General features: G+C 37.2%; 1 protein-coding gene across 6 annotated transcripts in view; it reads left to right on the top strand.

The window, feature by feature from the left end:
• The window catches only part of Pds5b (PDS5 cohesin associated factor B), a 165580-nt gene that overhangs the window by 103577 nt on the left and 34582 nt on the right, over positions 1 to 27421 (top strand). For all 6 annotated transcript variants that reach the window (XM_070002989.1, XM_070002988.1, XM_070002990.1 and 3 more), the window contains exons 18-21: positions 1770 to 1875; positions 3227 to 3387; positions 18834 to 18957; positions 20651 to 20809. In XM_070002989.1, coding sequence (XP_069859090.1) covers positions 1770 to 1875; positions 3227 to 3387; positions 18834 to 18957; positions 20651 to 20809 — 550 coding nt within the window. The remainder of the gene's footprint in view (positions 1 to 1769; positions 1876 to 3226; positions 3388 to 18833; positions 18958 to 20650; positions 20810 to 27421) is intronic.

Genomic DNA, 27421 nt, shown 5'->3' with positions numbered 1-27421 from the left:
TGCTATTGAATTTGTTTGCAGTTGCTTGAAAAGATTAACTTACAAGTTTTTTTTTTTTTTGTTTTTTGGGTCCGGTCGTGGGGCCTGAACTCTGGGCCTGGGCGCTGTCCCTCAGCTCTTCAGCTCAAGGCTAGCGCTCTACCACTTGAGCCACAGTGCCACTTCCGGCTTTTTTCTTTTTGCTTATGTGGTGCTGAGGAATCGAACCCAGGGCCTCGAGCATGCAAGGCAAGCGCTCTACCACTGAGCCACCTTCCCAGCCCCTAACTTACAAGTTTTTATTTGAAATAGTTGAAGCTTTGAAAATAGTGAAAATTAATTTAGGGAAAATGGTAAGAAAAGAAGAGGAAAACCCCTTGGAAATACACTTTAAAAGTTATTTTTAGTGGTACCTTGGATTTAAACTCAGAGTCTTGCTCTACTATTTGAACCATGTACCCAGCCCCTATTTGCTTTAGTTATTTTTCAGATAAGGTCTCCTATAAGGTCTCTCCAGGTAGTCTGGATTTCACTTCTCCTATTTCCTGTTCATGTATAGTGGATGATGAGCATACCCCACCTTGCCCAGATTTTTATTGGTTAAGATGGGGGTCTCATGAACTTTTTGCTTGAGTTGGCCTTGAACTATAATCTGCCTGATCTCTTGTCTCCCAAGTAGCTAGATTTAGAGGCCACTGCTCCACAAGAGTCTTGAGGTTTGATCCTCCTACCCCACACCTTCCTAGTGCTATGGTTACTGGCATGAGCCACTATGTCTGGCAAAAATAAACATTTAAAGGGAAGAACATTTTAAGGAAGACAAATGATAATTAGCAAAAGAACAAAAAGAATCAATGTGAATGATAATTGTTAGTGCATTACAAATGTATACCTTAAGGACACTTGAGCCTGCTTTTAGAAGAAAGCTTGAAAACACCCAGTTTCCCTTTTTGTGTCATGTATATTTGTTTATCTGAATTGGGGAAGGAAAGGGGAACAACAAAATGGTGAGACAAAGGACAAAGGGTGAACCGATGCAACAGCAATACTCACAAGAAAGTATGTTGGAAATGAACTTTACAACTTGGGGCGTGGGAGGGAGGGAAAGTGTGAGAAAATGAGGGAGGGAGTAACGATGTCTGACAAGAAATGTACTCATTATCTTATGTATGTAACAGTAACCCCTCTGTACATCACTTTGACATTAAAATTAAATTAGTAAAAACACCCAGTTTCCTTTTTGTTCTCCCATTCTTTTTTCTAATGTATTTTGTTAAGTTTTATTTGTGATGGTTACCTAGATGTTGTTGTTAGGCTTTTTAGTAGCAGGCTTGTGGTTTCTGGCTTTTAAAGCTGTACACACAAGCTGTGTCTGACACACAGTAATATTTGGTAAATAATTTGAAAATGCTTCATCTTGTTTTTTTTCCCTTTATCTCAGTATATAATCTGTATTAGTGGTAATAATGTTGAGTTTTAGTTAATTAAAAATACATTTATTTGTATGGCATTAGACCCTTTGTGGAAAAGCTTAATATAAATAGTGTCAGTACAGCGCAAAGTAAATAACATTCTGATATTATATGAGTGTGTAAGGGAAAGTAACACTCCTTTGAGAAGAAGTAGCTCAAATTCTTTTACTGTGGTTAGTTGTGAAACAAAAATCTTGGAAAGCAGCTATATGAAATTTGAATGTGATGTGTGTATATAGTATTGAGTAGTGTTTTCCCAGATATTGGTAATATAAATGACAGCTTAGCATGACAGTTTTATTTTTTGTCATACTTTAGTGCTCTTATTAAGCAAGTGAATAAATCAATTGATGGAACAGCAGATGATGAAGATGAGGGTGTTCCAACTGATCAAGCTATTAGGGCAGGTCTGGAACTGCTTAAGGTAAGTACCTGTTTAAAATGAAGTCCTGGTCTGGGAAGGTGGCCCAGTGGTAGAGTGCTTGCCTTGCACGCATGAGGCCCTTGGTTCAATTCCTCAGCACCACATAAGCAGAATAAGCCGGAAGTGGCTCTGTGGTTCAAGTGGTAGAGTGCCTTGAGCTGAAGAGCTGAGGGACAGCACCCAGGCCCAGAGTTCAGGCCCCACAGCCGACCCCCCCCCCCCAAAAAAAATAAAATAAAATGAAGTCCTAATTAAGTAACACTGAAATATAGTTTTTATTGTTTGTTCTTAAGTTTCTGTAACCTAAGATAAACTTTCTCAGTTGCTTTAGGTAATTTAAAAATTGTGCATTTATTCAAACTTGTAAGCTGAATGTTTTCAGGATAATTCAACCATCTAACATTATTAATTCAGACATTAAAGCATTTTCATTGAGCAAATTGGACTGCAAATACTAAAACTGTATTTTAGTATTTGTTTTGTTAGATAACATGCTTTTTTCCTGTTCTCATCATAAAAATACAGTTTATTACCGACAACTTAAATTATAAACAAACTGTTCATAAGTCCTGTTTTATATAGTTGAAATCAGAAGGAATATTTAATTTTCTGTCCTTAATTAAATTATAAACATCCTTTTTAGTCCATTCTACATTAGTGCTTTAAAAGTTTGATGAAACAGTGGGTTTTAGCTGTCATTTTCACTCACTGCTCTTGAATACTTTATCCCTGATTCATCCATGCTAGAAATTACAATATTCTGGAGAAGACTAAATTCATACATATAAATTCTTAGCACAGTGCCCGGCTTGCAGTAAAAATAACACTTGAAAAATCTGGGTAGTGATAGAAATTAGACGTAGGGCCTCAGTGTTTATTCTCATAGATGCTAGGATGTACTTATTGATTTTCCCTTTCAGTCTCATGAGTTTTCCACATTGTTGCCCCATTGATTTGGTTATTATTACAACCTCTTTTACTACTTGGTACCTCTCCCTGATTTACTTTTTTCTTAAAAAAATGTTCTTAGCTACTTTCTTCCAGTTATTTTATTTAGAAAAATAACAAGAGTTTGTAAAATACACTATTAAATTTGTTTTCTCTTACTCCTAATCCCTGCTCCCCAAGGGTGGGTAACCTTAAACAGTAATCAGAATGTAAATTACATTGATTAGAATTATATCAACAGGATTTCTGTTTATATTTTAGGGTAATTTAAATTTTATTTTTTTTGCTGGTAGTTTCTTATTAGTGTAATCATTTTGATTTTGACTTGTAGTTTTCTTAGTATGTAATATCTAGGTATATTGTAAAGATGAAAGCTTTATATTTTTGTGTACTCCTTTTATAGGTACTCTCATTTACACATCCTATCTCATTTCATTCTGCTGAAACGTTTGAATCACTTCTGGCTTGTCTGAAAATGGATGATGAAAAAGTAGCAGAAGCTGCCCTACAGATTTTCAAGAACACAGGCAGCAAAATTGAAGAAGATTTCCCACACATCAGATCGTAAGTTTACTCTGATAAATATTTCAGATGTACTGTTTCTTTTCTGATGGTAACCTTTGAAGTTTTGAGGAAGTAAGTTATCTTACTTCAGGAGAACAATATCTGTTCACTGTCATGTGAAGAAACTTCGATTGGTGTTTTTGAAAGTTGATGAAAATAGAAGATAAATATGGCAAATCTTCCTACAGCATTAGTTTTGCTTATAGATTTTGATGAACACAATTTTATAATGAAACTGTACTTGGATTCTATTTCATAGAATGGATAATTCACATCAGTTCAAGTGTAGTGAGAGATTTTTTGGGACTATTCACAGTAGTCTCTAGTTTCCTCTGCAATTAAGGATTTTGGATGGGACAATTTTTTTTTTTTTTTAATCAGTCTAGGGGCTTGAACTATGGGCCTGGACGCTGTCCCTGAGCTCTTCAGCTCAAAGCAAGCGCTCTACTACTTGAACCACAGTGCTACTTGTGGTTTTCTGGTGGTTAATTGGAGATAAGAGTCTCACAGACTTTCCTTTCTGGGCTCTGAACCAAGATCGATCGCAGCCTTCTGGGTAGCTAGGATAACAGGTGTGAGCCATTGGTGCCCGGTGGGACAAATTTTTTGAGATGCTGAGCTTTAACTGATACAGGGAAATAGAGAAGTGTGATGTTCAAGTATTTCTAATAATTTGAAATCGGGCTGCTACTCCAGGGCTCTATAATACTGGATGATCATTGTTCAAGATTCTATAATAGATTCTCTATAAAGAATAGTCTTTGTTCCTATTACTATTTTTCTATATCCATCTCTGTTTTTGTAGGAAAGATCTGATGGTAGTTATATTGCTATAGTCGTACAGTTTCAACTCATCAGTTCTAGGTTAGCCACTAGTATACTAGTTGTGATCGAGGAAACATGTTTATTATGGAATTGTGACTCACCTGCTCAGAAAGAGACTGGGCTCAGGTAGCTCTAACAGAGGTATGATTTTAGTTACTCCTTTTTGTGCAAGTGACCTTAATCCTCTGAAGAAACTGTTGATAGAACAATAGCAACATTTATACAGTCATCTTCAAGAGTAAGAGTCTTTATTGTTTGAGATCAATTTTAATTTTTTACAAGAGTTCAGAAAGTTTCCCTATGGAATAGTGCTGTGGCTCTCCTAAATCAGATCAGAGATCAGAGTTTGGTTATGTACAAACAAACTGTATATAAGTTTACCATTTACTTGATGTTTACCCTAAAATCAGGTTATTTCAAACTTTCTAACAATTTTGTGAAAGTGGTTCTTAAATAACCTCATAAAATCAGAAATCTGATTTTCAGAGAGGCAAATGTTTCTTGATCAAATAGGAAGCAGCAGAGCCATGATCTAGATTTTTTGACTTGAGTACCTATGGAGCTCCCTCCCACCCTTCCTTTTTCAGTTTATTTTTAATTTTTGTAAGTTTAAAAAAATAGTTTTTGAAATAGCATACATTAGCTGGGCGTCTGTGGCTCATGCCTGTAATCCTAGCTTCTCAGGAGGCTGAGATCTGTGGATCATGGTTCAAAGCCAGCCTGGGCAGGAAAGTACATGAGTCTCTTATCTCCAGTTAATCACCAGAAAAGTGGTAGTGGCGCTGTGGCTTAAGTGGTAGAGTGCTAACCTTGAGCTGAAGAACTCAGGGACACCTTGCCCAGGCCCAAAGTTCAAGCCCCACGACCAGCAACAACAAAAAGAAATAACATACATTTGCTATTTACCTTATTCCCCATTCCTCCTCTCCCCTTCTCCCAGTTTTCAAACATTGTTTGGTGTGTTTTATATTGTTGTTTTCATGTATATATGTAACATAATTCAATCCTCATTACCTGTCAATATCCTCTCCTTTCCTCCTCCTTCCTCATGATGATCCTCACAGATAGTTCCCCTTTTACATTAGTACCCACTACCACTACTGTTATAATTACTATGTTCATTTTAGCTCTGTTGTACATAAATGAGTGAGAACATGATATTTGACTTTTTGAGCTTTTTTATAGGTCTTGAGTCAAAGCAAAGATCAGATGGCTATACTTACGTTATTTCTGGGTCTTCTGTTGCATTTGTCTTCAGGTCTATTTTTATGCCAATAACAGTTTTTGTAACTGATCTGTAGTTATGTTGCTCCTTTGCTTAAGATTGTGTTGGTTATTTGGGATCTTTTGATTGCATATGAATTTTAGGATTTATTTATTTTGTGAAAAACAGCCTTGGAATTTTTGGTGTGCATTAAATTGAATCTGTAGATTGTTTTCAGTAGAATGGTCATTTAACAGCATTGATTCTGCTAATACGAACTTGGAGAGGTCTTTTCATCTGATGCACCCACTTTTTTTTATTCAAGGGCTTACAGTTTTTACTGTAAAAACATTTTGTCTCCTTAAATAAGTTTATACCTTATGATTTTGTTTTTCTGGTACTTTTGTGAGTAGAATTGTTTTGAGTTCTTTGTCAGATTATTAGTTATTGGTATATAGGAAAGCTACAGGATTTGCTATAATTTTATAGCTTTGCTGCACTGCTAAAAGTATTTATTAGCTCAGTTTTGAGGAGGAAGTGGAGAGTACTAGGATTTGAACTCAGGTCCTCACACATGTTAGGGGGGGCACTTTTGCCAGTTAACCATACCTCCTGCCATGTTTTTGCTCATTATTTCTGAGATAGGGTCTTGCTTCCTCCTTAGGTGGTTCATAGGCTGAGATTGGTCTCTGTTAGTCTTTTTGTCATAACATGCCACTGGACTCAGGTCTAGCTTGAGAAGGCATCTTGTGAAACTAGAATTGTGATTCTTTGAATCTCAACCTCCCAAGTAATTAATTCCCAAGGAATTAACTGTTCCTGGACCAGTTGGTATAATCTTTATAGAGTCATGAAATTCAAGAGTAGGAGTAATTTGGTTTCTTCTTTCCCTATTTGGGTCCTTTTTATTTCTTCCTCCTTTATTGTGCTGGCTAAGAATTCTGGTACTATATAAGAGTGGAGAGAATACTCTTGTCTTGTTCTTAACTTTAGAGGAAATGATTTGTTTTTCTCTTTATAGTATGATTTGGCCATGTGTGTGTGTATATATATATATATATATATATGTATATATATACATATATATGTATATATACACACATACACACACATATGTATACACATATATACATGTATGTATATGTATATACATATACACATATGTATGCGTGTATATATACATACATATGTATGTATATATACATACATATGTGTGTATATATACATACATATGTATGTATATATACATATATGTATATACATATATATACACATATATATGTATATATATATACACACACACACACATTGATAGTCTTTATAATGTTAGAATATATTCCTTCTCCAGAATTTTTTCAGAGTTTTTATAAAAGCGTGTGTTGACTTTGTCAAAGGCCTTTTTTATATCATTAATATGATCATGTGATTATTTTGTCCTTGATTCTCTTCATATGCTGTATCACATTTATTGATATATTTATATTGAACCATCCTTACATCCCTGAAATGAAACCAGTTTGATCATAATATGTGATATTTCTAATGTGTTAGTGAATTGTTTGTTAGTATTTTATTGGGAGTTTTTATATCTATGTTTTTTTAAATGGGAATTGTCTAAGAATCTTTTTGTGTGTGTGTGTGTGTGGTTTTAGAGTAAGTATAATAGTTTCTTAGAATGAGTGTGGTGTTTCCATTATATTTCTTAGAAAAATTTGAAAAGTACTAGTGTTAATTCATACTAACAGTTTGGTAGAATACTTCAGCCCATCTGGTAGGCTTTTCTTCTTCCTATGAATTTGAGCTTTTCTTACATGATAGACTACTATTTATTACTGTTCAGTCTCATTACTTGGTTATAAGTCTATTTAAGTGGTTTATATCTTTTTGGTTCAATTTTAGCAGGTCAGTTGCATTGAGAAATGTATCGCTTTCTTCCAGATTTTCTAGTCAATTATTTGACTATATGTTTTGAAAATAATCTCTTACAATCTTTTTCATGTTGTTGGTATAGTGTGATAGCCTAAATTTTATTAATTTGGACTTGTTTTCTCCTCTCTTAAATAAGATTTTCTAAGGGGTTATCAATGTTATCTTTTTGAAGAGTTGACTTGATTTCATTGATTTTTTTTTGTACAGTATTTTTAATCTCAAATTCATTAACTTCTTAATCTATATTATTTCTTTCCATCTTTTGGGTTTGGCTTGTTCTTATTTTAGTTTACAATATGTGTTTAGGCTATTTACTTGCAATCTCTGTGGGGCTTTTTTTGTCTTAAAAAATAACAAATCCTTATATCTATAATATATCTCTTAATACTGCCTTTGTTATATCACAAAGATTCTGGTAGTTTAGATTTTCATTTTCATTTTCTTTTTTTGGGGGGGGGAGGGGGTCTGGTCATGGGCCTGAACTCTGGGCCTGGGCGCTGTCCCTCAGCTCTTCAGCTCAAGGCTAGCACTCTACCATTTGAGCCACAGCGCCACTTCTGGCTTTTTTTCTTTTTGCTTATGTGTTGCCGAGGAATTGAACCCAGGGCCTCATGCATGCAAGGCAAGCGCTCTACCACTGAGCCACCTTCCCAGCCCCAAGATTTTCATTTTCTTTAGGTTTTAGAGCATTCTGAGTTCTCCTTTATTTCTTCATTGATCCTCTGATTGAACAAAATGTTCAGTCTCTATGTGTAGCCTGTGATTTCTTTTGCTGTTTACTCCTAGTTTTATTCTACTTTAGTTAGATAAGATATAGGGCCTTATTTCAATATTATTTTACTATATTTACTAAGTCTTGCTTTATGTTTTAAAATGTGATTTGTTTTGTAGAAATTTACAAGGGCAGCTGACTGAATTATTTATATGTATATGCCAGTTTATTCTATTTGGTATGTTTTGTTATTTAATTCTAATGTTATTGTTGTTGAGAGTGTGTTGACATTTGGAGGTGTTATGCTGCTTTTTTTTCAAATTTCTTTTGTTCCTGTGTTCAGATTTATACACCTGAGACCAATTTACTTGTTTTTAATTTGAACCAGCTGTAGTTCTCCATTTGACATGTTAAGGTGTTCATGCAGGTGGGTATAGTTAGTGGGAAAGTTGAGGCGTACTTTCTTCCCACTAGACTGGGCCCAGCCCTCGTTCCTAGTTCCACTTAAAGAAAAACTAGCTGGAGTCTGCTGTATTTCTTTCGTATTTGGTGAGTGTTATATATTGGTGGAGGGTGGAACTGGTCAAGTGTTGTGGTTTTAACCTCTGCAAAGCCTCCTGTCCTCCCCCCCCCTTTTTTTTTTTTTTTGTAACTGGAAGCTTCTGCTAGTTGCTTTAAAATCTAAATGGTTTGCTTCACAGGTATTCCTATTTGTGTCCCTTATGACAGCAGAACACTAGCTACCCACAGGGTGTCTCTCTAATAAACCTGATAATGAAGGGAACAAATAGTGCCTTAGTTCAATATAGCTGGTTCAGATTCACTGTCTGTGGGGTTCAGTTCTATGATTTCTTGCCTAGTAGTTCCTTACCCATGGAAGAGACTTTGGGGTATCATATGAGTTACAAGAACTGTGTTTGGAGCTCTCACTCATGACTGGCAGCAAGCAAGCCCCCAAGCCACCAGACAGTACCCGTCAGCTATAGGCTTTGTGCTGTTTGTGCAGTGATCAGAAACTGTGACTTAATTTAGTGAGGGACTCTTTTAGTGTCACCTACCTCCAGAGCTTTCACTGCCTGAGCTCCTGATGAACTAATTTCTGTTTTCCTTGGTCTAAGCCCTCACTCTCCATTCTTTTGGATATCTGAATTTTTCTTGGTTTTCCAGCCCCTGTCCTGTAGCTTCTCCAAACCTTCCTAGTTGCTGGTCTCTTGCAAACAGATAATGTCTGATCACTCTGTATGTAATCTGAGCTGTGGCAAGTAGATGCTCACTTCTTTGTTTTCTGAAAATGCCCAAAGGTAATTGGGCTGCTCTCACTGGACAGATTGGATGTGGAGATTCTGTAGCTTTGGAACACTTGGTTGAAACAGTTAAGGCAGTGTGATCCCCAGTGTATCACACTGTGGAACAGGAGGCCCTCTCCAAGATACAGGGAGTGAGCTGTGGTCTTACTGTGCCCTGTTACACTGTTTTCGAAAAGTCACTGCCCTGCCATATGCTCATTCTGGGAGTTAAGGCTTGTGAGAGGTGTGAATTTGTCCCACAGCTAGGACTATCCATCTATGGTTGAGACTGCCAGACTTACATTATGGTAGAAGCTTTGGCCTCCCTTCCCTTCTACACTCTGGGAGAACAGGAGGTAGAATTTTCCTACTTTCTCTGTCATCTTTCTATTTTGTCACAGTTTCTACCTATCTTATTCTTCTCTTTTAGATCTTAGTATTTCTCCTCACTTTAGCTCTTCTGCCTATAGTCTCTTTTGTTACCCAGAGTGTTCTCATTAACAGAGCCCAATGAAGAAAGCTACTGCTATGCCATGTGAACCCATATTCCAGTTGTCTTTTTTTATTAGAGCTTTGAACAAATTTATTTCAGTTTACTTGCTGGTAGCTCACATTATTTCATCCCTGATTATCACTTCTGGTATCCTTAATATTTTAAAGAAACTATTTCATATATTTGTTTGAGGAATAAGAGAGCAGATTGAAATATTAGAATAGTTTAGAATAGTATAGGCAATTTTAAAGCATGTTGCTTTAAAGGGAACTGAAGTACTTAAAATTATTTGATCTGTTCAAATGTCTGTCATGAGGAGAATTAACTGAACTAGTATTGAATACCTACTGTATACACACACTGTTCTTAAGCAATTCACAGTATATACCTCCTATGACTAAAATATAGTCACCAATTTTTGTTTTAATTTAAGTTGGGTGAGTTGATTTTGAACAAAAACAACAAAACTGTGTGAATATTAAATTATCTCTCCTTGACTTACAAAAAAAAAAAGAAAGAAAAATTTAGCTAATTAGGAGCTACACAAACTGGTTACAACTGGCATCAGACATGCTGTTTAGACTGAATTAAATACATAAGCAGTTTATACATATCCCCAAATTAGATGTGTGAGGCAATGTGTAATAGTATCTTATTATTTGCTAATTTACAGGGAGAAGTTAATAGTCCTTGAGAGAAATAAGGAAAATCTGATTTCAGCTGGAATAAGACTACAGGAGAAACTTGGATATTATTAGTTCATTCAGTTCATCATTTGTTGTAGGACAGTGTTTTCCTTAGGAAAGAACAAAGCTTAAAAGTTAGACATAAAAGAGAAAACACTGAAGAATTATTATTATATTCACTTTTTTTTTTTTTTGGGTCCGTTGTGGGGCTTAAACTCTGTGCCTGGGCGCTGTCCTTCAGTTCTTCAGCTCAAGGCTAGTGCTCTACCACTTGAGCCACAGTGCCACTCCAGCCTTTTCAGTTTATGTGATGCTGAGGACTCGAACCCAGGGCCTCATGCATGTGAGGCAAGCACTCTACCACTGAGCCACCTTCCCAGCCCCTATATTCACTTTTTTGTAGTACTTAGATTTGAACTCAGGGCTTTGTGTTTTCTAGGCTCTGCCACTTGAATGCAGCCCCTGCCCTTTTTTGCTTTAGTTAGTTCTGAAGAAAGATCTCACATTATGCTTTGGCTGGCTTTGATTGTATCCTCTATAGGTTTTTTGACTCTGGGAGAGCAGATCTATACCACTGTGCCCATATTTATTTTGTTTTAATTGTTGAAAGGAGTTCTTGTAAATTTCTTGCCTGGTTGGCATGTAACAGTGGTCCTCCTGATTGCTGTGTCCTGAGAAGGTAGAATTATAGGCATGAGCCACCACACCTAGCTGAAGGAAATGCTTTATTTTTGACTTTTTAGGAAGAGAAAAAATTATGTGCTAACCTACTTAACAAAATGATGATGAACCATGGGGTTCCATTGTGATTCATCTTATATATCAGGAGTCTGGCTCATCCTTAAGTAGGCTAAAGTGGGAAAAAACTATGATGTACTCATAGGTAAAGTGGTAACACTTGTAAGGCTTTTTTTACACAGAGGTAAGTTAAGACTACCTTTATTCCTAATTTTCTTCTTAGTTCTCCTTACCTGACTAAGCAATTGTAGCCTGAGTTGGGAACTTCAAAAGAATTGCTGACTATTTATCAATCAAGAGATACACATTTATAGCAGAGCCAGAGAGAATTTCCAAACTCATACCTCTGGCAAGCCTTAAACTCCTGTTTGAGGCTAGGAAGGAGGAAAAGGGGAAGGGAAGATGACACAGTTCCACTCTTTTTCCTGCATATGAAAGTATTTCATTTTAATTTATGGCTTTGTAACATTCCATGCATGTGCATGAGCTCTCCTTCCCCACTCTCCCTTCTCCCTGCTGTGTGTGTGTCCATCACACCTTTTATCAATTCATCTATTTCATACTTTGGCTGATTCTATCACTTGACCATTTTGAACAATGCTTCAGTAAACTTAGGTATTTAGTTATCTCTTTGGTATGTTGATTTACTGATTATGGTAATGTCATAGGAAGGTCTCTCTAATTTTTTAAGGAACCTCCATACCTATTTCCATAGTATTTGCATTAGTTTACATTCTCACCAACAGTATATGAGGGTTCCTTTTCAAGCATTCTCCCCTCCCCTCCGTGTGTGTGTGTGTGTGTGTGTGTGTGTGTGTGTGTGTGTGTGTGTGTGTGTGTGTGTGTGTGTGTGTGTGTGTGTGTGTGTGTGTGTGTGTGTGTGTGTGTGTGTGTGTGTGTGTGTGTGTGTGTGTGTGTGTGTGTGTGTGTGTGTTCTGGGGCTTGCACTTGGGCCTGGGCACTGTCTCTGAACTTCGTTAGCCTAAGGCTAGCACTCTACCACTTGAGCTACAGCTCTACTTCTGGCTTTTTGTTGTTGTTGTTTTGTTTTGTTATTTTAACTGGAGATAAGAGTCTCACAGACTTTCCTGTCCTGCCTGGCTTTGAACTATGATCTCAGATCTCAGTTTCCTGAATAGCTAGGTTTATAGTTGTGAGCCACTTGGCACCTAGCTTTCTTTGTTTTCTTAATGGCTGCCTTTCAGACTGGAATGATACAGAACCACAGTGTGGTTTTGAGTATACATTTCATTTATTGCTAAAGATGTTGAATCTTTCTTTTTGTATTTCTCCTGAGAACTGTGTACAATTTGCTTGCCCATTCATTGCTTGATCATTTATGTTCTTTTCTGTTTAATATTTTGTGCTATTAGTATATTCTGGACATTATCCTTCCTCTGTTTTGATATCTGGCAAAGATTTTTTCCTCCCTTCTGTGGTTTGTCTCTTGGTTCTGAGTTTATTCTTTCCTCTGTTTCCTTGTTGTTATTTCCTCTTTCCCCTGTGGTTAGGATTTCTTTTTTTTTTTTTTTTTTATTGTGCAAATACTGTACAGAGGGGTTACAATTACATGGGCAAGATAGTGAGTACATTTCTATCAAGGATTGTAGCCTCCTCCTTAGGATTTCTTTAAGTACAATTTGCAGTATACATTTAGTAGTCAGAAATTAATCTGTTTCTCATTGAAGGTTTTTATTTCTCAATTACAAAGCATAGTTCACAGGATATATTAGTCTAAGTTGGCAGTTGTTTTCTTCCAGGGTTGATTTATGTTCTTTTATTACCTATTTTCATTTAGTTTTTGTAGAGAAATCTGTTACATTAATCAGCTTTGCAATTGTACATTGCTAGTCTGTTTTATAGCTTTTAATATTCTTTATTCTGTAAATTTAGTGTTTAAACTGTAATGTCCTTTCTCTTAGGTTATTGATGGTGTTCTGTAAGTCTCCTTCCCACAGATGTATCAAGATTGGGGAAACTTTCTGCTATTTGTGTGTGTGTGTGTGCGTGCATGAATAAAAAAATTAAGTAGTTATACATTCTTTTTGTTCTTTTGTTCCCATAGTTCATAGTTTTTGTCTTTTGAGAATCTCTGAGGTCTTTTTTTTTTTTTAAGTAAGGTTTTTATTGTGAAAATACTGTACAGAGGGGTTACAATCACATGAGCAAGGTAATGAGTACATTTCTTATCAAGCATTGTTGCCTCCTTTGTTTTTCCCCTACTATCCCTTCCCTCCCATTTTGGCAGCACGTATACTAAAATCTGAGGTCTTTTAAGTTCCTTTAGTATCTTCAGTGTCTTCGATCTACTTTTAGTTTATTCTTTTCTATTTGCTAGTGTTGTGATTGAGGATCTCTTTTTTTAATTTGGGCTTTTACGCTCTTAATTTCCAGGATTTCAAATTATTTATTTAGTGCCAGCCCTCGATCTTTAACACTCAACTTTTTCTCTCATGCCTAGTACTCCACCACCCAAGTTCCATTTTCAGTTCATATTTTTACTAGCTGATTGCAGATAAGAGTCTCACAGAGCTGTCTGGGCTTGCTGAGAACCACAGACCCCAGTCTCCTGGGTAAATAGGATGATAGACATGAGCTTCTGGGCACCCACAATTTGATTTTTTTTTTTTAAGATTTCTGCATCATTAATGAATTCTTCTTTCATACCATTTTCTGCCTACTTTATTTATTCAATTATTTGAACTCTGTAGTTGTTTTGGCTTTCCTAGTTATTTCTGTTCTCTTGGAATTTGCTCAGGTATTTAAATATCACTTTTTTTTTAAAATTTTGTGACCATCTTTGTCATGGTTTTATTGAGCTTGTTATTTGGCCTTTCTTCCTCCTCACTATCACTTGTCTCTTATTGTGAAGTTGTTGGATTTTGAGGGAGAAGTATTGCCCTGGTTGTTTATGAATTTAGTAATTCCTTTCCCCTCCAAGAATTTATATATCTGGAACTAAGTTTTGGTTGAGATTTTAATATCCTGTGCCCTTTAGTTGGTGATTTCTTACACATTACAGAAGAATTAGTCATGGCTGGGTTCTGGTGTTTTTGGTCAATAGATTGGCTACCATGCCAAATAATTTGAATGTTCAACACACCATATGCAGAGCTCTTGTCTATGGAGTGTGAAGAAGCTTGTATAAAATAGCTATTGTAGTTGATAAACCATAACCTTATTTTTGTGGCAGTCTTTAATAAAGGCGAGTCACCAGTACTGTTCCATTCTCTTCAGGTGAATGTAGAAGCAAAGAGATAGGGACCTACTGGGAGAGATATTGGATGAAAAATAATAGAGAAAAATCCAGTTAATCTAGTTAATGCTGCATTGGAGTAGGGATTGGAAGGTGAATTGAGAATTGAACACACAGACACACACACACACACACACACACACACACACACACACACACACACACACACACACACACGTGCGTGCGTGCTCACGCGCACTCCTGCAAAGAAGAAAGAATGCAACCAAAACAACTTAAAACAACTGTTAACACTAGACCAAAATACAGATACAACTAATGGTTTTCAGGCAATGTAGTTATCTAGTTAGTAATGCAGAAGGATAGAAAGAAGCAGAACTAAAAAGTGAATGGCAAGGGGCAAATAGCTTATACTAAAAAGTGAAAGCAAAAAGTACATGACCACAGGAAAAATCTATATACTTAAGCTTATAAAATATATGAAAACAAAAATGAAACAAATACAGACTTACATAAAACAAAGTAAGAGTTTTTAGTTGTTAATGCATACACAAATATATACATGCACTCTGAGGTGTGGTTGTAAAAAACTTGTTTAGATCTGGGTTTAAGGGTACTGTCTTCATCAGCTGTCACACAGAGCCAGGCTCTGGACAACAGACTTCTCTTTGAAAAATTGCTTTGCTGAGCCATCCTCAGGCTATGTAGTTTCTTCCTAGCCTCCTTTCCCTCCTGGGGAATCTGCCACAGTCCTGCCTCTGCCTAATGGTGCAGTTAGGATAACAGAAAGCTCAGAGAAAGCCCCAGGAATAGCAAAGAAAGAGAGAGAGAGAGACAGACAGACAGAGACAGAGACAGAGACAGAGGGGAAGGAAGGAAGGAAGGAAAGAAAAAGTTATTTCGAAAATGGAAAGGATGTGTCTTTCAAACGCTTACAAAAAATTAGTAATAGTAATGTATTCTATTCTCAGACAAAGAAAACTCAGGAACAAGGAACAAGACTAGAGATTAAAGACAGATTTCACAAATCTATAGGAGTAGGGAATCAAGCAATATCATAATGCTAATGAGAATGTTCAACATATAGCCACTATAGATGGAAATGTAATTTCTTCCACTCTGTGACCTGGCAGAGGGTCCCCTGACTTCTTCATTGCCAGACCCATGCATCTGCTTTGTCCTGGCAGACAGGAAATCCTTACTGATGGTACAGCCAGGCCTTTTGAGCCTCTGGTGTTTTAGGTGACAGTGGATCTTTCTATCTACTCTGGGTCCTGTCAGCTACTTCCCTCTCCTCAGCAATACTTGATTTTATGGTCAAAAGTCTTGTGTTGCTTCTATTCCCAGGCTCCCCATGTGCTCTCCTGGATGTGGAGAGCCATGTAAAACTTTTCTTTGCTAGAGCTAGTCTCTTCATTGGGGTTGTTTCTGCCTCTCTGATCTCTGCACAATGATTAAAGCTTGTGTTTTGTGTTGGTTTTCCTTATAGCTGTGTGTGTTTTGTGTTGGTTTTTCCTATAGCTACAGTTGGTGTTTTGTCAAGAGTGCCTGATTTTACCCTGTATTGCAGTCTTCAATCTCCCCAGTCACAGTGGGGGAGCCATAGGGTGGCTCTAGATTCCTCGCTACATTTTTCCCACCAGGATAGTTTCTCTGTCACCTTTTCTGTAGATTTGAACTCTTTCCTCTCTTCAGAATCTAGTCTTGTCTGTGATACCTGATGTTCTCTTTCATGGACCAAAAATAGCAGATGTTTTAGTGTGTCATCTTGGCTTATTCTCTCCTGAGTTTTTTTTCTTCTGTCAAGTGTATATACTTGGAATAATTCCATATTTAAATATAGAGGTCATTTATGAATGAGTCATAGCTTATTTAACCTGTTTCTTATTTCCGGTCACTTAAATTGTTTCCAGTTTCACAAGTAATCCTTCAGTGAATTACTGTAGCATATGTCTTTTGTTGTGTTTTTGTCAAATTAACATTTGGGAGTGAATCCTAGAAACAAGACTAGTGTATATGTAATTTTGGAATTACATTTCCACCTATAGTGGCTATATGTTGAACATTCTCATTAGCATTATCATACTGCTTGATTCCATACTCCTATAGACTTGTGAAATCTGTCTTTAATCTCTAGACTTGTTCCTTGTTCCTGAGTTTTCTTTGAGAATAGAATACATTACTATTACTAATTTTTTTGTATTAGTGTTTATAAAACATCCTTTCCATTTTCAAAATAACTCCCCCCCCCCCCCCCCCCCCCCGTTCCTGGGTCTCAAACTCTGGGCCTGGGCACTTTCTCTGAGCTTTTGTACTGAAGACTAGCAGTCTACCACTTGAACCACAGCTCCAGTTCCAGCTTTTTGTGATAATTGGCTATAAAAGTATCACAGACTTTTCTGCCTTGAGTAGCTAGGATTACAGGTGGGATCCACTAGCACCTAGCTCAAAATAACTTTTAAGCTTACTAGGACAACATTTTTAAATGGGTTTTACTACTTAGATCATTTTATTATGTTTCATGTTTAGCTATTGGTTTTTTAGTATAGCCTAACTGTCAGTTGGATTCTTTTTATAGAGCTGATATAACCATTGATATGGTAGGTTTTGATTTTATCTAGTCTGTGCTTTTTGCCCCCTGCTATTTCTTTTTTCTTTGGGATTGAATATCATGATTTCATTGTCACGATGTATAAATTCTTTACTTAATTTTGTGTGTGTGTGGGGGGGGTCCGGTTGTGGGGCCTGAACTCTGGGCCTGGGCGTTATCCCTCAGCTCTTCAGCTCAAGGCTAGCGCTCTTACCACTTGAGCTACAGCGCCACTTCCGGCTTTTTTCTTTTTGCTTATGTGGTGCTGAGGAATTGAACCCAGGGCCTCAGGCTTGCAAGGCAAGCGCTCTACCACTGAGCCACCTTCCCAGCCACGTGATGATTTTTTTTAACCTCTAGATTCTTAATTTCCTCCATTGGTTATAGGCAGTGAGGAATATTGTTTTTGCTGAGAGATGTTTGAATAATAGTTCCGCTGAGAGCTCCTTCATTTATTATGCTTTCTTTAATTTTTGGTAATACTGGGGTTTTAACTTAGGAGAGCCTTACCACTTAAGCTATTTTATTCATTCATTCACTGAGCCGGTCCTGGGGCTTGAACTCAGGCCTGGGTGCTGTTCCTGAGCTTTTGTGCTCAAGGCTAGTGTTGTAATCTTTAACCCACACCTCCACTTCTCCCTTTGCTTTATTTTTTGTGTGTATTTTTTATAGAAAGTTTATCACAGACGTTGAGTGTTTTTGAATAATGTTGAATTTATGCCTGGACCAACCTGGACCACAGTCCCACCAATATTCCCATCCTGAGTAGCTAAGAATGCAAAGTGTGAGTCACTGTGTAAGCCATTGCACTGAGCCTCAGTATCATTTTAAGGTTTTGAGCAGTAGAATGTTACTATGCTCATATATTTTTTATGGATAGCTCTATGACTTTTTACCTCCATCAGAAACTTTGCTCAGAGAAAGCTTCTGTTTAATTTTATAACAGTATTATACTCCTAATTTTACTCTAATTTTATTATACTCTAATACCTAGCCCCTCCTACTTTTTTCCCTCCAGAGAACTTATCACAAATGGATACATATTTTGCTAATATATGTCGTTATAACAATATTTTTCTTTCTTTAAAATTTTATTTTTATGGAAGCAAGGATTTGGAGTCATGTAATTCTTGTCATGCAATAATGGATAATAAGTACTGGTTAATGAATTTTGCTTTATGTTGGTGAGGAGCAGAGACCTGAGGAAGAACAGTTTCACCCCATCACAGTGCTGTGTCAGTGTGTCAGGCGGCAGAGGATTTGCTGGACTGATAGGAATGAGAATAATCATAGTGCTGTGTCAATGTGTCAGGTGGCAGAGGATTTGCCGGGGTGATAGGAATGAGAATAAAATAACTTAAAAAATAAATAATTTTGGGCTGGGATGTAGCTAAATGGCAAAGCGCTTGCCTAGCAAGTGCAACGTCCTGGGTTCGATCCCCAGTACCAAAAAAGAAAAGACAAAAAAATAGAGTTTAAAAACAAACAAACAAAAAACCAAATAATTTTAAATAATTAAAATACTTTAAAAAAGAATAGAGCCACCAGTGTTACTTGTGGTTGTAATTATTGAATTATATATAAAGAACTAAATACTTTAGTTATGTTTTAATATAGATATTTACAAAGAAAAATTACTGGCTAGTGAAAATAAGTGAGTAGATCTTGGTGTTGTACTTAAAACAAGCAAACAAATGTTAAATTGTCTAGTAGAAGTCATATTGGTTTTTCTGGATCACTATTTTTCTTTTCTTTTTCTTCTTTCTTAGGGCTTTGCTTCCTGTTTTACATCACAAATCTAAAAAAGGACCTCCTCGCCAAGCCAAATATGCTATTCATTGTATCCATGCAATATTTTCAAGTAAAGAGACACAGTTTGCACAGATATTTGAGGTAATGAGATTCTTTAAATGTATTTCATATCATAGTTAAAAAGCAAATATTGTTGATTTTCCACATGTTCACATTTGGAGATGCATTATGTTATGTATACTGTTAGAATTTGAATCACTAAAGTCAACATTGATGAATGAGTGCAATATAAAAATACCTGATTATTCTGATGCCTCATGCTAATTCAAATACAGAAATAAATACCGTAATACTTTCTACATTGCTTTATACATTTGCATTTGGACTTTGAGAGGTAATTATATATGAAATCATAGTTATTGGTAGTATGTAACAGACTATACAAGTTCATAAAATTTTAATTCTGTTTGGGACGCTACTAAAATACAGGATTTGTAAATATGTACAGTAAACAAGTCTGTACTTTTATGATGGACCTAATTTATGTGCCAGGTAAAAAGTACATCTTTTCAGCTGGGCACTGGTGACTTAACGCCTGTAATCCTAGCTACTCAGAAGGCTGAGATCTGAGAATTATGGTTCATGGATAGCCCATGTGACTGAAGGCTGAGTATCTGAGGATTATGGTTCAGAGCTAGCCCATGCGACTCTTAACTACCAAAACTGGAAATGAAACTGTGGCTCAAAGTGGTAGAGCATTAGGCTTGGGAGCAAAATCTCAGAGACAGTGCCTAGGCCCTGAATTCAAGCCCCAGGACCATTACCACCACCCCCATCCTCACACCCCCTCCCCCCTTTCAATATATATTTCATGTTATTTGTTGTGTACCTTAAATAACTTTTACCTAAGTACTGCAATTTATGGTAACCATATTATGAAACTCTAGCATTGTCATTGCAGATAACAACTAGAGAGAAAATCTGTAAAATAAAAATTTAATTTATAATTTAGATCGAGCTTTATATTAAGTCAAAATAATTTGTAACATTTACCTTACACCTTATATATGAGAAGCTTATATGATATATGTCTTCTGATTTGCCAATTTTTAAAAACAATACATTTTGGATTTCAGTATAGATGAGCATATGAAGAGCATCTTCATTCTTTTATCATGGCAAAATGTCTATTAGTGGTTGAGTTTCTCACCATAATAATACAGTAATTTTATTTCTTATGGTATTTAATATTTGATGCTGTAATAAAACATACCCAAAATACAATCAACTGGACCTACCAAAAGCTTTGAGTGTTTGGATAGTCTCTTAATTAGTGGCATAGGGACACAGATTTTTTTTTTAACTAGTGGATCCTCTTTAAGACTCCTGGATCATTGGCATTAAGCCAGAGAGTAAGTAAGAGAATTAATAGATGTACTGTTATGATCATTACACCATTATATATCCTTACCTGACTGTACAGGAAGCTACACAATGTAGTCACCTTCATGCTCAGGAAGTGGGAACAAAGTGGATATTGGTGAATCCTAAGAGTCTCCAATATAGTCAAGTATATAGTCAGTAGATATTCTATATAATGTGATTCTACATACTTAATGTTTGTTTAGTTTGAATTGTAACTTGGACAAAATTTAAAATGTTTAAATTTAATGTCTTCTAGACACAGATAACAGAACTCTAAATGTAAGATTGAGTTACTGCTTATATCACATATAGATACTGAAATTTTTGTAGTTATGAAAATTTTAAGATGAAACGTGAAGTTTACTTGCCTGTAGAGTTAGTTAAATATATTTCTTCCTCTCATTTTCAGCCTCTACATAAGAGCCTAGATCCAAGCAACCTGGAACACCTTATAACACCATTGGTTACTATTGGTCATATTGCCCTTCTTGCACCTGATCAGTTTGCTGCTCCTTTGAAGTCTTTGGTGGCTACATTCATTGTGAAAGATCTTCTCATGAATGATCGGGTAATTTATCTTTTTACACTTGTATTCTTTTTGATGTAATGGTATGAAATTTTATATAGTAAGAAAATAAGGGAAATGACATTATGACACATTATGAAATGATAAAGTGCACTTCCGTTTGATTGCTTTTAAGTTTTTAAATTTTTTTAAAGCACACTATGAATTTTAATTATATGTATAATGGCATTGAGACGTCTTTTTAGTTGAGCATAGGTATATAACCTGACATATATCCTTTGATAAATACAAAATGTTACTTGATTGTGTCACAGGAGGTATTTCTGTTACAGGAGGTTAATTTGTATAGGACTCCTTCCTCCCTTTTATTATTTTTTTTTTTGGTCGGTCGTGGGGCTTGAACTCTGGGCCTGGGCGCTGTCCCTCAGCTCTTCAGCTCAAGGCGAGCGCTCTACCACTTGAGCTACAGCGCCACTTCCGGTTTTCTGGTGGTTTATTGGAGATAGGAGTCTCACGGTCTTTCCTGCCCGGGCTGGCTTTGAACCGCGATCCTCAGATCTCAGCCTCCTGAGTCCTTGCTCCCTTTTTTAATGTACAGATTGACCTACTATTTCACAGTATGTTTGTCATGACTATAATAATTCCTTTTCTTTCTTTTTTTTTGGGGGGGGGGTGGGGGGTCCGGTCATGGGGCCTGAACTCTGGGCCTGGGTGCTGTCTGTCAGCTCTTCAGCTCAAGGCTAGCACTCTACCACATGAGCCACAGCACCACTTCCGGCTTTTTTCTTTTTGCTTATGTGGTGCTGAGGAATCAAACCCAGGGCCTCATGCATGCAAGGCAAGCGCTCTACGACTGAGCCACCTTCTCAGCCCCTATAATAATTCCTTTTCTTACATACGCTGACGAATGAAAAGAGCCTTAGAGAAAGCATTGAGATAGAGATAAAGTTTCTTTTTAAAAAATGAATTAAAATTCTTATGATGTGCAGCTATATAACCACATATATCATAGCCATTATTGTTCTTCAACCTCAAGAAAACATTTTATTTTTATTATGATTATCGACATATATTCTACATATTAATGGAATTTACTGTTGTATTTCCATATGGACAAACATTGTGCATTGATCTGTCTGTCCACTTTTCTTCTATCTCCTCTCCTCTTTCTGACACAACCTTTCTTCAGTCTGTGTCCTAGCCCCTAGTACTCCTACTTAGAATTCATCTTTCGTCGTCGTCGTCGTCGTCGTCGTCGTCGTCGTCGTCGTCGTCGTTGTTGGTTGTGTGCCAGGTAGAGCGCTATTACTAGGCAGTCACTTTACCACTGGAGCCTTGCCTCCAGCTCTCTCCCCCTGCCCCTTTTTTTTGTTCTGGTTATTTTTGAGATAGGGTCTTGCTTACTGCCAGGGTGTGCACCTGGACTATACTCCACCTACTTTAGGCTTCTAGTTGTAGTACATCATACCCAGCTTTCAATTGAGAAGGGATCTCATGAGCTTTTGTACCTTTGCTGGCCTCCTAATCTCAAGCCTGTCAAGCAGGTAATATTAGAGGCATGAACCTCTGGAATCCTTCCTCCTTCCCTTCCCTCTCTCCCTTTTTCATACATATACATAAATTATTTTTATTATATTCATCCTCATTCATACATTTTATTTGAGCTCTTTCCTCTCACTAATATTCCAACTGCAGACAGGACCTGCTGTATATTCTTTCATGTTCTTTTCTTTGTGTTTGCTAATTGTCAAAGAGGTTTCACTTTGGTGTGTTACACATGTACATATAGTATTTACTCATACTCAGTATTATTCATACAGGTTTACTCTTTCCTTTCCCTACTACTTCCCATTATTCAACAAGTTTCAGTGAGTTTGCTACTTTCATTGGTAGTTGCAGTGTATTTCAGTACTTTTCATTGTTTGACATTCTTCTCATCTATAATCTTCTCAAATAGTTGTACCATAATTTCTGTATCCATTCATCTGTTGTTGGAAGCCTAGGCTGATTCCATTTCTCAGCTACTGTGAATAGTGCTACCATTAAGCACAGGTATGCAGGTTTTCATTTTGTTCAGATACATACCCAGGTGAGGTGTAACGAGAGCCTATAAAAATTTAATTGTTAGTTTTTTTGAGGGCCTTCTATACTGTACATACAGAAGTTATTGCTAATTTATATTCCTACAACTATGTGGCTTTCTTTTTTCCCCACATACCAGCTTTTTTTTTTTTTTTTGTCAGTCATGGGGCTTGAACTCTGGGCCTGGGCGCTGTCCCTGAGCTCTTCAACTCAAAGCAAGCACTCTATGACTTGAGCCACAGCACCACTTCTGGTTTTCTGGTGGTTAATTGGAGACAAGAGTCTCATGGACTTTCCTGCTCGGGCTGGATTTGAACTGAGATCCTCAGGTCTCAGCCTCCTGAGTAGCTAGGATTATAGGTGTGAGCCACCACCGCCTGTCTCATACTAGCATTTTTTGGAGTGGGAGGTAGCTATTCTAGATGGTATGAGATGAAATCTCATTGTAGCATTGATTTCCATTTTCCTTAAGACTAATGATACCGAACATTTTTATATACTTATTGGCCATTTGTATATATCCTTTTGAGAAGTGTCTGTTAAGAACATTTGTTCATCATTATATTTGAACGACTTGTTTCTTTGTTAAGTTCATCATGTATTCTGGACCTCAATCCTTGATTGAATGGCAGAGATTCAGTATGATTGTCAGGTTGTCTCTTTGCTTTCAGTTTTTTCCTTTGCTATGAACTTTTTAAATGGATATAATACCTTTTATTAATTTCTGCTGTTTTGTTTCTTATGCTTTTGGGTCCTGTCTAGGAATGTGTTCGTGTGTGTGTGTGTGTGTGTGTGTGTGTGTGTGTGTGTGTGTTCGTGTGAGTGTGTGTCCTGTCTAGGAATGTGTTCGTGTGTGTGTGTGTGTGTGTGTGTGTGTGTGTGTGTGTGTGTGTGCTTTTGGGTCCTGTCTAGGAATGTGTTCGTGTGTGTGTGTGTGTGTGTGTGTGTGTGTGTGTGTGTGCGCTTTTGGGTCCTGTCTAGGAATGTGTTCGTGTGTGTGTGTGTGTGTGTGTGTGTGTGTGTGCGCGCGCACGCTTTTGGGTCCTGTCTAGGAATGTGTTCGTGTGTGTGTGTGTGTGTGTGTGTGTGTGTGTGCTTTTGGGTCCTGTCTAGGAATGTGTTCGTGTGTGTGTGTGTGTGTGTGTGTGTGTGTGTGTGTGTGTGTGTGTGTGTGTGTGTAATAGTGGGATTAAACTCAGAGCTTTTTTTTTTTTTTAATTTAATTTAATTTTATTTGAGAACATACTGTACAGAGGGGCTACAATTACATGGGCAGGATAATGCATACATTTCTTACCAAGCATTGCAGCCTCCTCCTTTGTTTACCCTTCACCTCCCTTCCCAGCCTCCCCCCTCCCCCCACCCAATGATATCCCCCTCCCCCCACCCAATGATATCCCCCTCCCCCCCCCACACCGACATTGTAAAGTTGGTTTTGACATGACATTTTGTACTTTTCATTGTTGCAACAGGTCCACCTAAATCCTTAAACGACTTGTTTGTCCCCATCTCCTCCACATGTTATACTGATATCAAATATAGTGAAAGCGGGGGTTACACTGTGGGGGAGGGACATACAAAGCAACAAAGAAATAATCTTATAAATGCGTTAGAAACACATGCATGAAAGAAAAAAACATTAAAATACATATTTAAGGGTTCATTTTCCTAACATCACATTATCTGACCTTTTGTGCTTGACTCATACCTATACTAGATATTGCAAATAAGGGAAACCATGGGACCTATGCTTCTTTGGGCCTGGCTTACTTCACTTAATATAATTTTTTCTAAGTTTTTCCATTTCCTAACAAATGGGGAAATGTCATTCTTTCTGATGGAGGCATAGAATTCCATTGTGTATATATACCACATTTTCTTGATCCATTCATCTACTGAGGGGCATCTGGGTTGGTTCCATATCTTAGCTATGGTAAATAATGCTGCAATAAACATAGTTGTGCTGGTAGCTTTAGTGTGGTCTTGTTTGTAAACATTTGGGTAAATGCCCAAAAGTGGGATTGCTGGATCATAGGGGAGATCTATGTGAAGTCTTTTGAGGAACCTCCATACTGCTTTCCAAAGTGGTTGAACAATAAACTCAGAGCTTTATACTTGCGAGGTGCTCTCAACCACTTGAGCCAAACCTTCACTCTATCCTCACTTCCCTTGTATGTTGCTTATTTTGCAGGCAGGTTTATGTCTTGGCTAGCTTGGCTGCCATCTTCCTATTTATGCTTTCCTTTATTACTGGAGATTGTAGATAAGAAGCATTACTGTAATAACAGATTTAAATTCATTTTCCTGGCAGGTCCCAAATCATAGTCCCCCAACCTCTACCTGCCAAGTAACTAGAATTATAGTCTTGATCCACTGAACTCAGCTATATCCAGGAAAACTTTGCCTGTGCCAGTATATGTCCTTTCTTTCTCTCTCCTACGTATGTACATTGAATATTATAACTGTATTTCGTCACCATTCCTCTGCCTCTTTCCTTGACTTTCCCTCCAAATAATTTTTTTGGCCAAGAAGTTCCTTTTTGTGTGTATATTTTTTTGGTGTAGTATAATTTCCTTCTTTTCCTTTCTGTTCCATTCCTTTTTGTGCCAGTCCTAGAACTTGAACCAGGGCCTTGGCACTGTCCCTGAGCCTTTTGGCTGAAGTCCAGCATTCTGCCATTTGAGTTATAGCTCCACTTCTGGCTTTTTAGTGCTTAATTGGAGATTTAAGAGCCTGCCAAGGCTGGCTTTGAACTGCAATCCTCTGATCTCAGCCTCCTGAGTAGCCACCAGTGAGCCACCAGTGTCTGGCTTCCCCATCTCAGCTTTGGAGTTAACCATTTTTCTGACTTTTACATTTATTTTATCTAGTTTTGAGGTTTTATAAATAAGATTTTTGCCAAATTGTTTTGTCTAGCTTTCTTTACACAATATTATGTTTGTGAGATCAATCCATGTTGTTACAGAACTTAGTTTCCATTTATTACTGCATCATTTGTGTATACCACTATGTGTCTGTTATTTTATAGCTATACATTCAAGTTATTTTGACTGTAACATTCTCTTGTGTATACTTTTGTACTTTTCTGTATGTACTTCTGTTGAGGATAAGGCTCAGTTTTAATAGTTTTTTTTTTCCCAAATTGTTTTTCAAAATGGTCCTACACTTAGAATTTCTACCTGTACTGAGTAAGGGTTGTAGTTTTATCCCTTCTATACTAAATATCCCAGTCCTTTATAACCATTTTGTAAGTGAGTAGTGAATAGCATACTCTTGACCATGTTTTCATATACGTGTGGACATTGTGGGTATCCTATTTTCTAAGGTTTCTGTTCAAGAACTCTATACATTATTCTATTTAATTATGAATGTCTTACTAAGCTTCAGCTTTAAAAATACATTCTATTGATGATGTTTTGCCCTCCACTCACTAGCCCTTCCCATTCAAAATATGTTTCAGATTTCTGATAACCATTTTCTTAAACTTTGTTGGCCAGGCACCAGTGGCTCACGCCTGTAATCCTAACTACTCAGGAGGATGAGCTCTGAGGATCATGGTTCTAAGCCAGTCTGGGTAGGAAAGTTCATAAGACTCTTTTTTTTTTTTTTAATTTAATTTTATTTTATTTGAGAACATACTGTACAGAGGGGTTACAATTACATTGGCAGGATAATGCATACATTTCTTACCAAGCATTGCAGCCTCCTCCTTTGTTTACCCTTCACCTCCCTTCCCAGCCTCCCCCCTCCCCCCATAAGACTCTTATCTCTTAATTAACCACCAAGTAATCAGAAGTGAAACTGTGGCTAAATTGCTACTCACCTTGAGCAAAAAGCTCAGGGACAGAGTGTAGGCCCTGAATTTAAACCCCTAGAGCAGGGGCTGGGAAAGTGGCTCAGTGGTAGAGCACTTGCCTTGCATGCCTGAGGCCCTGGGTTCGATTCCTCAGCACCACATAAGCAAAAAGAAAAAAGCCGGAAGTGGCGCTGTGGCCCAGGCCCAGAGTTCAGGCTCCACGACCAGACCTCCCCCCCCCCCCCCCCCAGACAAAACAAAACAGAACAAAACAAAAATAAACCCCTAGAGCAGTACCCCTCTCAAACACCCAAAACAAATCCACATCAGTTGTTTACAGAGAATGCACCATGGAGTTTCATTCCTAAATGTACTATGCACATGATATGCATGTATATGCGCATGACCCTGTATTTGCAAGAAAAATTGTATTTTGAGTCTAAGATTGGCCTATGATGAGAAATCACATCTCTCTCTCCGGGGTCTGGCTTATATCACTCAACATAACTTTTTTCCAGATTCATCAATTTCCGTGCACGTGACATAATTTTATCTTCCATACTGTCTGATGAGATAGCTTTCTACTTTTTTTTCTTTGAAACATGGAAGGAGATTTATGTAATGTTTCTTTGAAATATATATATGTAAATATATATATGCACTATGAGCATATATTTGAAAGTGTATTTATAGAAAAAGGTTTTTTGTTTTTTTGTTTGTTGGTAATGGGCTTGAACTCTGGGCCTGGGCACTGTCCCCTCAGCTCCTTAGCTCAA

Source organism: Dipodomys merriami, unplaced genomic scaffold (genome assembly GCF_024711535.1).
Source record: "Dipodomys merriami isolate MVZ:Mamm:240054 unplaced genomic scaffold, mDipMer1.0.p SCAF_6, whole genome shotgun sequence".
Taxonomy (NCBI): Eukaryota; Metazoa; Chordata; class Mammalia; order Rodentia; family Heteromyidae; genus Dipodomys; species Dipodomys merriami.
Note: the sequence above shows the minus strand (reverse complement) of the source record. Positions and strands in the feature narration are given on the sequence as shown.